This window comes from Tamandua tetradactyla, chromosome 1, assembly GCF_023851605.1.
Source record: "Tamandua tetradactyla isolate mTamTet1 chromosome 1, mTamTet1.pri, whole genome shotgun sequence".
NCBI classification, from domain to species: Eukaryota; Metazoa; Chordata; class Mammalia; order Pilosa; family Myrmecophagidae; genus Tamandua; species Tamandua tetradactyla.
This window is the reverse complement of record NC_135327.1, coordinates 59,360,163-59,373,031: the sequence shown is the minus strand read 5'-3', so window position 1 is coordinate 59,373,031 and position 12,869 is coordinate 59,360,163. Positions and strand designations below refer to the sequence as shown.

Genomic DNA, 12,869 nt, shown 5'->3' with positions numbered 1-12,869 from the left:
TCGTTCTATTGTTTGCCCTTGAGCCCCAGACTTGGTGTCGGTCCCAAGAGGAGAATTCCCTGAGCTCCCAGAGGTCAGCTCAGACCACTATGCATCCCCAAGGAGGCCAGCAGGAGCAGCAGGCTGTTGCCACACAAACCCCATCTCCACATGCAAACAGATACCCCCCATGCCCAGGCAAATCCCCCCTCTCTTTATGCTGCTCTCAGGACTTCTATCCAAGGGAAAAGGTGAAACCCTGGAAAGGCATACATGTACAGAATGGACAGAGACCTGGGATGGCTTCCAGAGGGCCCCGTGAAGGAAGGAGGCCCCTCTTGCCCTCCTAGCAGCCGCAGCTAAGAAGGGACAAGCACTGGCCCTTTCCTCCAGGCCGGCTGCCAGGCCTGCCTTGGCTCTCCTTCCTCTCCTGGTGGATCCCGCCTGCTGAGGCCACCTCCTGACCCCAGGTCGCTCACTTGGCCCTTGCCATACACCACAGGCACCTGGCCCATGGGGTGGCCTGTCTCTGTGTGTGGCGCAGAGGGCTGGGCCACAGCCAGCAGGGGGCTGCCCTTGAGGCCTCCTGCTCCCCAAGGTGGACTCTCCTGTGGCTCAGGCCCCTCACCTGGGGCCTGCTCACCCGCCCCCACCAGCCCATCCCCTATGGCCACACCCTTGCCTGGACTGGCCCAGCCCCCCACCCCCAGCCCACCCCCCACACCTCACTCTCCCCATCATCCCCTAGCTCATACCCACCCTCACAGCACCCCCCCCCCCCAGCTTATACCCATCTCCATGGCTCATCCCCCACCCCCCATGGTCCCCACACACTCTCCATGAGATTGCCTTAATGCCCATCCTCCACAGTGGCTATTCCTGGGGCTCCTGTAACAAAGTGCCATAGACTGTGGGGCATAAAATAGCAGAAGTACAGCTTCTCTCATCCTGGAGGCATTGGCAGGGCCTGGGGTTGTGAGGGGTCCCTCTATTGGAAGTAGCTACACCCCCTGCCCCATCTTCATGCCCCTGGATCTCTCCCCTTCTCAGAGGGGCCTGGGCTCTGGACAGAGGGTCACCCTCTTCCTGCCCCAGAGGCAGAGCCTGCCAGCTGCCACCCCAGTCTCCAGGCCCTGAGACAGGACCCCGAAGGCTACAGCCACTTTTCAAAGACTAAATGAGATGCAAACATTGCTGCGGCCATGACCAGACCTGCCACTAGGAGGACAGGTAGGGTGGGTGGGCGGCTGCCAGCCGCGGCCCAAGTTGCCCCCCCACCCAGGGGCCTGGCGTCCAAATCCATGGCCTCTCACCCTCACAACGGGAGGGGCAGGCCTGGGGCCTGAGCAGAGGGAGGGGCTGGGGGCTCCTCAACTCAGTGCTCCTGGCCAGCTGGCAGGACCGCAGCAGGGAGGCTGGGGGGAAGCAGCCGCCAGCCCCCTGTCCAGGCTATGGGCCACTGTACCCTCTTCCTTGGGGCTCTCCTCCGAGGTGCCCTGGGTGTTCGTGACAACAAGACATCAATGGAGGAGAGGACACAGGTGGCTGCTGGGACCTGGGAGGGAAGACCTCACCCTGTGATGGCCACAGGGACTTGGCGGGGGCTCACCCTAGTGGGGGCTCTGGGACCTGGGTGGGAGGCCTCACCTTGGTAATGTTCACTGGGACCTGGAGAGGCAGGGTACTCAACCTGGGGGATGGGGGTGTGTGTGCCAGTTAAAAGTATCATGTACCCCAGACAAGCCATGTTTTGTTTCTGATCCAATCTTGTGGGAGCACCTATTTCTTTCCATGCTAATTCAACAGTGCAGGCTGGAAACTTTTGAATAGTATATTTCCATGGAGATTTGGCACACACAACTGTGGGTGTGACCTTTTGATTAGATGGAGATGTGACTCCACCCATTCCAGGTGGGTCTTGATTAGTTTACTGGAATCCTTTATGAGGGAAAACATTTTAGAGAAAGTCAGAGTCAAGAGAAATGACAGAGCCAACAGAAACTTCAGAGCAGAGCTGACACTGATGCCAACACTTGGAGAACAGAAACACGCATGTTTGGAGATGTTTGGAGCCCAGCGGATATAGCCATGAGATGGTAAGCAAGAAAGAACCTGGAGAAAGGCAAGGGAAATGAAGAGATGAAAGTCAGCCATGAAGAAGCAAAGTGAGGCTGGACACAGCCACAGGAACAGAGGCTGAAAGCAACAGAGTCCAGGAGCAAGGGACCAGCAGATACCAGCCACGTGACTTCCCAGCTGATAGGTGTTCTGGACAGAATCAGCTTTTCTTGGATTAAGGTATCTTTACTTGGATGCCATAGTTTGGACATTTTTATAGACTTAGAACTGGTTGTAAGCTTGTAACTTTTTTAAAAGCCATACTACTTCTGGTATATTACATTCTGGCAGCTTGCAAATGAAACAGATTTTGGTACTAGAGAAGTGGGGTGCTGCTGAAGTTTGCAAACACCAAAATTGGGACAGCTTTTTAAATGGATAAGGGGAAGAATCTGGAAGAGTTGTGAGGATTTGATAGAGAATGCCTGGCATGTTTTGAAGAGGATGTTATAAATGTGAGTCTAAGGATGCTTCTGATAGGCTTTAAACAGAAATGATGAATGTACTGTTGAAAATGGAAGGAAGGTTTTTTTGTTGATGGAAGGCAGAATTTGAGAGTGATGAACTTGGATATTTAGCAGAAGAAATTTCCAAACTAAATGTGGAAAATGCAGTCTGGCTGCTCCATGAATCTTACCGTAAAATGCAAGAGGAAAGAGATAAGTTGAGAACCAAACTGCACAAAAAACAGAAATTGATGGTCTGGAAAATTCTGGGCTTCCAGAAAGTGAGCCACCAGCGTATAGTGCCCCATGTGAGGATTTAAGCAAACATGGAAGCCGTCAGCCATTCCAGAGGAAGCCAGGATCTGGGGGAGAAGCTGCATCCAAGTTCTTGCGGCGTTGGATGGATTTGGTTCCTTACAGCTGTAGGACTGAGGTTCTGCTCCCTGCTGTCTGTCCCTGGGGGGTGGTCTTTGCTCCCAGGGGCTCCCTGCATTCCTTCTCAGGCTGTCCATGTGGCCCCTGCAGCAACGGCACGTTGACCCCTCCCACACCTCGAATCTCTCGACTCCTCCTCTCACCTCTGTCCCCAAGGAGTACAAGCTCTCTGCTCTTTGGGGCTTGTTGGTGTTAGGCCCAGAGAGCTAGACAATCTTCCTAAATGGCCAATGGAAAGTCCCCTGTGCCAGGCCATGTCATATGGCCACCAATCCAGGGGTCAGGGTGTGGCACCCTGGGGGGCTGTTTTTTTGGGTGGAACAGGGCAGACCCCTCCTGCAGCTGCATTGAGGCTGAGCTGCTTCTCTGCCTGGACCTGTGGCTCCTGAAGGGCCCTGGCATCTACCAGGCCCCTCCTTGGGCAACGCCTCTCTCCACGCCACATGGCACAGCATGCCAGGCCCACGGCTGCCCTTCTTCACCTGTTCTCCTCAGTTTCTTTCCGGGTCTCCTCAATCACCCTCCTTACTGCCCAACCCTTCCTTCTTCAACCTCTGAAGTCTGTTCTCGAGCCTCAGGCCATTCGGCTAGTGTCCTTGACTCTCATGCAATCTGCCCAGGCAGTAGGTGCCAAATGGCTCCATGTCCTGGCTGAGATGCTGCTGCCCTGGGGATATGCACCAGGTAAGCCAGGTGAACCCAAGGACTCCGCAGCCCCCTGCCAGGGCCCTACACTCAGAGCTTGCACCCCACACTGACTGCTTTTGGGGCCTTAAATATTTCAGCTATGAAGGGGAATCCACAGATATGTGTGTGTGTGTGTGTATGTGTATTTTTTTCCTTTGGCCTGGAAAATAAAATTTACTCTTTCCTAAAATATAAATCCAAAAAATAGCCCAGACCTAGCAATCCTTTTCCCATCCCGGGCTGCACAGACACAGGCTGTCAGGATTATTTCTGGCAAGAGGAATGTCCTGCTGGTGCATGTGCTGGGAGGCGCTCAGGGCAAGGAGGAGGGGTGAGGACCTGGGTCTCAACCTTGTTCACACCTCATGCCCAGGCCTCGGGGAAATCCTCCCCCATCTGGTCCCAGTCCCCTCCTCTGTCACATGGACACCATCTTATCCAAGGCCCCTGTAGACACCACAAGCATGATGGGGACCTCATGTCTGAGATAAGCTCTCCAAGGGAAGAGGCTCTCCTAAGAGCTGGTGGGTGTTTCACATTCATCCTTGGGGTGTTCCTTTTATAGCTTTAGGCTCTACTCGCTGATAAAATGCAGGTGCCAGTGGGAAGGAAACTGCCAATGATGAACTATCAATCATTCACATTTTAGTATAAAGTGGTTGATCTGATCATCCATAGACTGCAGCAGACCAGTAACAAAGGCACTGAGGAGTTAGGAGTCCTAGATCACAGAACTTAGCAGGTATGAAATGAAAAAGTCACACCCAACACCTGACCTCACTGAGTTACAGTTTGGGGAACTAGCAGTAGACTCATGATGTAGAGAGACCAGATGGGATCACAGAGACCCATGGCCTGGTCAATCCAAGACCAGGTAGAGATGGGCTGGGCTAGGCCACAGCTCAGGGGTGGGGGGGTGGGGGACAGAGGTGGCACAATAGCATTGCTGCATTTCTCATTTGGCCCTGGTACTGTGTCTGCTACTCCTGCCCTCCTTTTCTCCATCTAGTCAACCTTTTAGCATGAGTCAGGGCCTCCAAAGAGCTGGGCACTGGGCAGTCAATGGGGATGGAACAGACCCAGTCCTCACCCTCATGGAGGTTACGGTCAAGAGAGAGAAATACACAATAAAGAAACCCAGTGGCCCCTGTGGCCAGGGTCAGAAGGACCCAGTGTTCCATGAGAGAAGTGCGATGACAGGTGGGCCTGCTCAGGGGGCCCAGGACCGTCTCTCTGCAGAGGAGATGTGAATGCAAAGGTCAGAAGACACTGGTGTGGCAAAGACCTGGGCAGAGTAGAGCCTGGTGGGTCCAAAGGCCTGACAAGAGAAGGACAAGCCCAGTGGGTGAGGGACAGAGTGGGGCAGGGAGTTGGCCTTGCACGCAGGGGCCCCCAGGGAGCCTCCTTGCTCCTGTTAGGCCTGCTGTCCAGACTCTCACCTCCCTCCTCCCTCTTCCCCAGGTGAGCTCCTCCTGCTTGCCTGGATCCAGCGTTGCCTTGCAATGCAGAAGGGTGGGCGGGAGAGCACTGATCATAACAGCAGACCATGGCCTGTTAGCTGTGCCTAATCAGTGCAGACAGCTTATGTCTGTTTCCTTTGACCTGCAGCAGATGCAGAAACCATTGGCTCCAGGGGAAACCAGAATGGTGGAGTTGGTGAGGGGCCTGTGAAAGGCCTGGTGGTCTCATCTGAGACAAGTGCCCCAGAAGGGGGCACCCATGGCTCCAAGGGGCAGGACAGACCCTGAGAAAGAGAGACAGAACCTGGGAAAGTCAGACCTGCTTCCTTTGCCCACCTGGCTGGGGTGTCTGAGCAGGTGCCATGCAACGTCTTTGGTCTTTGTGGAAACATGGGGCGAAGACTGACTTGAAAGCACCTGCTGGTCCATCTGTGGCCCAGAGCCCTGGGCCATGGGGTCCAGTGGGTCTCCAGTGGTGCCAGAGGTGTCGGTGGCAAAGAGACATAGCTGCCCTCCAGCCTCCGGTGGGTCAGCTCCAGCAGGCCCTGAGGAAGACGCAGCAACTTAAGTCTTGAGATCTAGTGGAATTTCCCCTGCTGGGCTTCAGGTTTGCCGGGAGGGAAGCAGTGGCCCCCTTCTTCCTTCCAATTTCTGCCTTCTGGAAGGGGAATGTCCCAGCACCATATCCTGCAAGCAGACAATGTTCTCCAGGGTCCACAGGACCACGGTGGAGGGGGATTTTGCTCTGGGGTGGCCCACGCTCCTAACTGAGGAGGGACGTGGACTTAGCTATCAGCGAAACGGCATAGGCTTTTGGGATGGGAAGAATGCATTTTCCATGCTGAAGGACCTGGATTTTTGGGGCCTGGAGGATTGATTTGTATCCCCCACAAAAGACATGTTCCAGTGTGACCTGGGACCTGTGAGTGTAGATGTGTTTATAAACAGTGTCTGGGAAGATGTTCTTGGTTAGGATGTGGCACAGGGGTTAGGGGTGGCCCTTAAGCCAATATGGCTGGGGTGCTTATGAGTGAGGACGTGGGACATGGAGAAAGCGCATGCTGGGTGCCAAGTGATGCCACAGGCCAGCCCACCCTTGGACTGCCGGACCCCAGAGCCCTGCCCACACCTCATCCAGGCCTGTGGCCTTCGGGACGGGGACCTGAGGTTTCCGGCTGAGCCAACTGTGCATGGTATTTTGTTCCAGCGGCCTGGGAAGCTAAGGTAGTTGTTGGTGGAAAAGCTGAAAAACTGTCCCAGGATTGGGAAAAGTGAAACCATGGTTCAGAGAACAAGCAAATGAGTCAACAGAAGGGACACTGAGGGACAAGAGGAAGGTTTGCACAGGAACTGAGGCAGGGGAGTGGCAGCAAGTAACTTTGGAGGACTTGGGGTTCCTCTGGGGGGCATGGGAGGGTCTCTCTGAGGAGGTAACCTTTGGGTTGAAACCTGGGGAGTAAGGAAATGGCCCTGTGAAGGCCAAGAGGTAGGGCAAGGGCAGCAGCAGCCCTGTAGCTGGAGTGCACTGGTATATGCAAGGAACAGAGAGGGCAGGGAGTGGGCAGGTAGATGGCAGGGCAGAATAGGCATTTTTTCCAAGAGAGAAGAGAGTACAAAGGGTTTAATTAAGGGTGAGGCATGACTGAGGGTCAGAAGAGGGTCCTTGAGAGCTGGGTTGGATGTTCTTGGGGCAGTGGGAGGAGGGTCTTGGGATGGTGGGTGTAGGTCTTGAGGTGGTGGGTGGAAGCTTCAGCAGAGGGTGAAGGGTCTTGGGTGGTGGGTACAGGGTCTTGGTGCAGTGGGTGGAGGGTCTTGGGCATGGGCGGAAGGGCTTGGGGTAGTTGATGAAGGCCTGGGCAGTGGGTGGAGGGTCCTGGACCCCCTCTTCGGCCAGCCCTGTGCAAGCCCATCCTCCGCCCTTGCCTCCACCATCCCTTCCCGTTCTCCTGTGTGTCTGGCTGAGCCACCCCTCCCTGCTGAAGGTGCTCCCATGGCTTCATGGGCCCTGGACACGGGGAGGGTGCTGCGGGGAGGAAAGGGTGTGTCCTGATGAAGATGCGTTTGTGGGGGTTAATGAAGTGAGTCCTCCGTGACAAGCCCAAGTCTTCTGAGCAGGAGTTTTCTGGGAAGGTCACTCTCCTCCAGATAGAAAAACCAGGTGCTTTTGGCAGATGGTGGGGTGGGAGGTGCCGGGGCAGGCGGCCGGATGGCGGGAGGGCTGTGGCACCTGTGTCTGCAGGGCCGGCTCTCTGAGGCTTGTCACCATCAGCATCACTCCATCTTCATCTGCTGCAGGTGTCATCAAGGCACCCTGGGATGCAGGGGAGGTGAGCAGGGGCCATGCTCCTTCAAGACGTGCCACGGCGGGACCGGCAACCGTTCAGGGTGGCTGAGCTGCCCCCACCCTGAGGACACAGTTCCCCATGGGCCACAGGACCCTCAGGGCGAGGAGGCCAGTTTAGCAAATACCCACATGGGACACCCAGTTCAACAAGAATTTCAGGCACAGCTAGTGCTGCTTTAGCAGCAGTATGTCCCGCACGATATTTGGGATACACTTATACTGGAGACTATTTGCCACCTAGCTGAGGTTCATGTGTAACCGGACGTCGCAGGTGGCAGTGGCAGGGGTGGAGTACAGCTGCTGGTCTGTCCCTGGGGGCCTGTTTCGAGCCGCCCACTGCAGCTTTGCGCTGAATGCAGCCCACTGGCCTTCAGGCTCCACACACCCCCGAGGCCCGGCTGAGCTGCACCCACTCCTCAGGCCTCCTGGCTCTGTTCACCCCAAGCGCCAACCCCAGCCCAGGAGCCGAGCTCAGGCTTCCCCATGGCTCTGTGACTTAGGGCAGCCACCAGCATGGGGCAGTGGCAGTGAATGTGCTCTCAGGGCCGCGGGAGGACTGAGTGTGATAATTCCCCGAGTGCAGTGCCTGGTAAATGGTGAACTTCTGTGGGGGTCCCAGGCATACCCCAGAATCCAGGATGGGCCCTGTTCACAGGGGTGCCCCATAATTGTCTGTTAAAAGGACGGAAAACGAACAGCAGACAATGACAACCAGTGTCAGCAATTACTATCCTCGTGTGGTTCTGGGTGGTAGACTACGTTCCCCACCCCCTCCACCTACCTTTTTATTCATAAATAAAGACACCGGAGCACGCCCTCCTGCCCCAAATGCAGGAAGCACTTGGGGAGACAGAGGTGCCACTGACAGGCAGGAGCCCCATATGCTCAGGCCCCAGCTGCCCCCTCCTCCTCCTGCACAGCCTTCTCTGGACCTGCACTTTCTTGCTGGGGACGAGGGGCCCTGAAGACGCCCTGAAGTTCATACTCCACAGACACCAAACAGAAGCGCTCTTTCAGGTGGCTGAGGGCAGCGTGGCTCTGCTGCGGCTGGGGGCCTGTGGGTGGCCACTGAGGGGCTGGAGGGCAGTTCTGAAGAGAGAAGGGTATAGGGGACAGTGGAAGACAAGGGGGCAGGAGGTGGTTGCACTGAGCGGAGTGAACTTCATGGAATGCTGGGTGAGAACTAGCTTGGGGCAGCTAGGACATCCCCCACTTGCCCAGTCTCTGTCCTGCCCGCCACGGCTCTCTGATCTCCCCTTCACCCCAGAAACACAGGAGTCTTTGTCCCAGGGCGGGGCTCCTCCTTGACTGCGGGACCTTGGTACCAAGCCAGGGCTAAGCTCATCCTTTTAAAGAGGCTGTTGGAAGAGCAGAACAGTGACCTTTACCTCCCAGGGGCCATCAGTCAGCTCAGGGGACAGGACGGAGCCAGAGGGTGGCACTCACTGGTGAATTTACATTCCCATGGGACGCCGATGCCAACTTCCATGCCTCGGGTCAGCCTGTGCCTGCTCCATCCCGCTGAGTGACCCTGCTCATGGCCTGTCCTGGACTGATGACACTTGTCTCTCTAGGTAAGGGTCCCAGGATGGCGATGACACAACTCCCCAGCCCCCAGCCCCAAAGCCACATTGCCTGAGGTCACCTGTGAGGACACAGGCTTTGCTCTTAGAGATTCAGAGTCCTTGCACCCAGGCCATGCCCTCCTGGGTTACGGCCAACTACTGCCCACACACCCCCGCTTTAGCCCCCCCATATCTCTCTGGACTGCCTCCTGGTCTTGGCCCAGCTGTTCTCTCTGCTGTTCCCCATGGTACCCCTCGAGTGGAGTTCTGCAGATTCTGCACAGGGATGGAGAGGCGCCCATTTGCATGTCCAGTGTGGGAACCCCAGCCACATGTGGTCACTGAGTGGTTGTGGCGTGGCTGGCCTGAGAGGCTCAGGATGTTTAGTTCCACTCAGTACTCATTAATGTAGGGTGAAATGACCACCCCTGTGGGTGGCTGTGCCCCAGGCAGCTCGGTGCCAGCTCTTGATGGCCGCCTCCCTCTCATCCTTTTCTTGAAGGACACCCCAGTATGACAGGAACTCCAAGAAAAGCGCTGCTAACCTGTAATGGGCTAATTCCCTCCCCAGTCCACGTCCACCCCAAAGCTCAGCAGGTAGCCGTATTTGGAAATCAGTTAAGGATTGAGATGAGTCCATCTGGGATTGGGAGGCCTAAAGCCCAACCATGTGTGTCCTTATAGGAAGAGGAGGGACACATGGATACCTAGGAAAGAAAGCAGACACATGGATACCTAGGAAAGAAGGCGGCCACGTGGAGACGGAGGCAGAAATAGGAGGGCCGCAGCCACAAGCCCAGAAGAGCTGGAGACCCCAGAAGCTGGAAGAGGCCAGTACCTCTTTCCTTATCTGCTAGAGTGAGCATGGCCTGGCCAGTGCGGGGCTTGGACTTACAGCCCCCAGAACTGTGAGGGTGCCAATCTCTGCTGTTTACGCTGCCCAAGTGGTGGTGATTTGTTACGGCTGCCCCAGAAATCAAGTTCAGTGGCGTTCCCAGGGACAGGGACAGGGTGGGAAGGGCCTTGAGAGGCTTCCTGGACTACCCTCACCCCAGGTCTCCATGGCTCATGGTTCTGTCTTATTTTTTTGACAGTATGTGCCACTTGCTGAAAGTATCTATTTGCTTGGTGAACTCTTCCTTGTCTGGTCCTCCCCCAAAGTCAGCTCCTCATGTGGCCTGCCCTGCCCACTCCCATCTCCTGAGTGCCTGAGGCACATAGTAGGTCGTCAAAGTTTTTGATCAAATAAAGGAACAAATGAATCAGCTGAGTGCTATCAGTGATTCTCCAGACAAGTTAGATGGGTGAGGTGCAACTTTCAGGAAAAATGGGAGCTGGTCATTAGTCCTAAAGCACAGAAAAATCTGATCCGGCCCCAAAGCTCAGAGGGCCACCTCCTCCTGGAAGCCTGCCCTGATTTCTCCACAGTTAGTGCTCATCTCACTTGCCCCCAATGACACTTTGCGCTTGCCAATAACCCACCACAAAATATCCGTTTCAGTGTCCGACCCCCTCCCCAACTGGAGTCAGATGGAGGGAAGGAGCCCATCGCACCTGGCTCCACACCCCCACACCTAGCCCTGTGCCTCTGTCCACAGCTGCATTTGCTCCCATTCAGGGCTGTTCTTCCAGGGGTCAGCCTCAATTCTGGACATTAGGCTGAAGTTCCTGGTAGCAGCGGCTACTGTGCTCTCTATGGGAGAAGTGGAGTTCAGCTTCCTTGCAAGGCGATGGGGCGAGAACTAGGCGCTTCTCAGTAGAGGCTCTCAGAGTCTCAGACTGACACTCAAGGCATCCGGTGTCCCCTCGGCTCTCCACTCTGCCAGGGTCACCAGAAGGGGGGAGGGGACCTGAGGAGGGTAGACCCACCTCCATCTTAATGGCTTTGGTTCTGCGCAGTGACAGTTCACCCAAGGCCACGACTGGATCCGGCAGCTCTGGCTCACCATGGGGTCCCCATAGACTGCAGGCCGAGGTCAAGATGCCCTCAGGACAAGAAGCTCAGGGCCCCCAAGACAGCACAAGCCATCAGGAGGCAGCCACTGTGGCCCCACAAACCAGCCCCCTGTGCAGCCACCACCGTTTGCTCTCAGCACTGCGGCGGCTCTCTCTTTCCTGGGAGCTGAACACCTCCTGGGGGATTGTGTCTGGAAATTGCAGACTACAATCCATTGCAGTGGCTGAGCTGTCCATTGCAGTGGCCGAGCAAAGAGGCTGCCAGATGGGTGGGAGAAGTCAGGACATCGCCTGCCTGGGGCCGTGGGGGCCAGAGGCATGGCCTGGGGCTGCAGCCAGGGATGGGTGGGGAACCCTCTGGAGCGACATGCCCAAACATGGGGCTCCTCTGTCCTTGGGGAACAGGTCTCCCAGTGGCAGCAGCACTGAGGATGGGCAGACAAGGCCAGCACAGGATGGATGGCATGGGCGTGACACGGGTGTGGCCTCAGGAGGCCACAGCGAGGGGCCAGAGAGGCAGGGGTCATGGCCTGGCCCAGGTGAGTGGTCAGTAGGTTCAGCTGCAAACATCACTGGCCCCAGTGGAACGGGCCCTGCTTCCTAGGAGAGGGACATGCACGAGGTTGGGGCCCCACACAGATGCCAGGGCCAGTCCTGTGAGCTCGGATTTCTGGTGGGACGGGGTGGGGGGAGGCTGTGCACAGCTCCAAGGCTGGGAGGGCCGCAGGGCCCATTGGAGACTCCTGAGGCCTGTCCCTGCTCTCTGGAGCCCAGACATCTTGCCTCCCACACATCTCAGCAGGGGCCTGAGGTGGAGCCTCCCCCAGGCAACTGCTTAGGGAATTAGCCAGAGTGGTGGAGGGCAGTGCTTGAGAACCTGCTTGGCTGAGTCTTTCCCCCCAGCCTCTGGCAGGGCACCAGTGCCTGCGGCCTGCTCACTGGAGTCTCTGAGGGGCACCCCCCCAGGCACCCATGTCCTGTGGGGCCACGGGCTTGGGGGAAACCCAGCCAGGGCTGAAGCGAGCCCTTCCTGCATAGCCAGGCAGGGCACCCGCCCGCCTGCCTTGTGTCCCCGCCCCTTACCTCTCGGTCCAGGCCTGCTGCCACTGTGACTATGTCGCCCGTCTCGCTGTTGATGGTGAACATGTTCTGGGAAGGGCTCTGCGGGCTCTGCGTCAGGATGCGGTACCGCACCATCCCGTTGGCCGTGGTGCTGTCATCAGCGTCGTTGGCCGTCACCGTCATCACATAAGTGCCTGGAGGGACAGGGCACCACTGGAGCCTCTGCATGCTGTGCTGTCTGCTCCCACCCCCCAAGCCTAGGGTAGACATCACCAGTCCATCAAGGAGTGCTCAGTGGCCCAGGCACCCTACAACTGCTGTCCCCCATTAGGCCCTGCCCACACTGCTGAAGTCAGTATGAGGACATCTTCCATGGGTGGGAAGAAAGTAACGAACAATGCACAATGAGTTTTCAGTGAAAAATCTCTCCAAAAATAAAATGCAGACATATTTACACAAACAAGACAGAACTCATCTATCACAGGTGCGTAGGCTTCAGACAGAAGGAAAATGACCCCAGCGGATGGCTCAGAAATGCAGAAATGAGCGAGGAGCTATGAGGGAATATGGATCTAGCTACATACATATTGCTCATTTATTTATTTATAACATATGTAAAGCAATGATCTATAAAGGATAAGTATATGGGTACATCTCAAGAATATGACTTGTGGGGTTTTTCAACTGCTTAACAATAGCAAAAACAAACAAGCCCTTGCAGCCTCTGTCCTGGCCAGTGGACTGTGGCCTGGCTGAGGCTTCCTCACCCCTGCTGATCTTCATAAGGCCAGGCCCAGCCAAGTAAGGAAAACCAGGC

General features: G+C 56.2%; 1 protein-coding gene across 2 annotated transcripts in view; it reads right to left on the bottom strand.

Moving 5' to 3' along the window:
- CDH4 (cadherin 4) overlaps positions 1-12,869 on the bottom strand; it is a 646,269-nt gene that overhangs the window by 68,788 nt on the left and 564,612 nt on the right. For both annotated transcript variants that reach the window (XM_077116937.1, XM_077116946.1), the window contains one exon: positions 12,074-12,246. In XM_077116937.1, the coding sequence (XP_076973052.1) occupies positions 12,074-12,246 (173 nt within the window). The remainder of the gene's footprint in view (positions 1-12,073; positions 12,247-12,869) is intronic.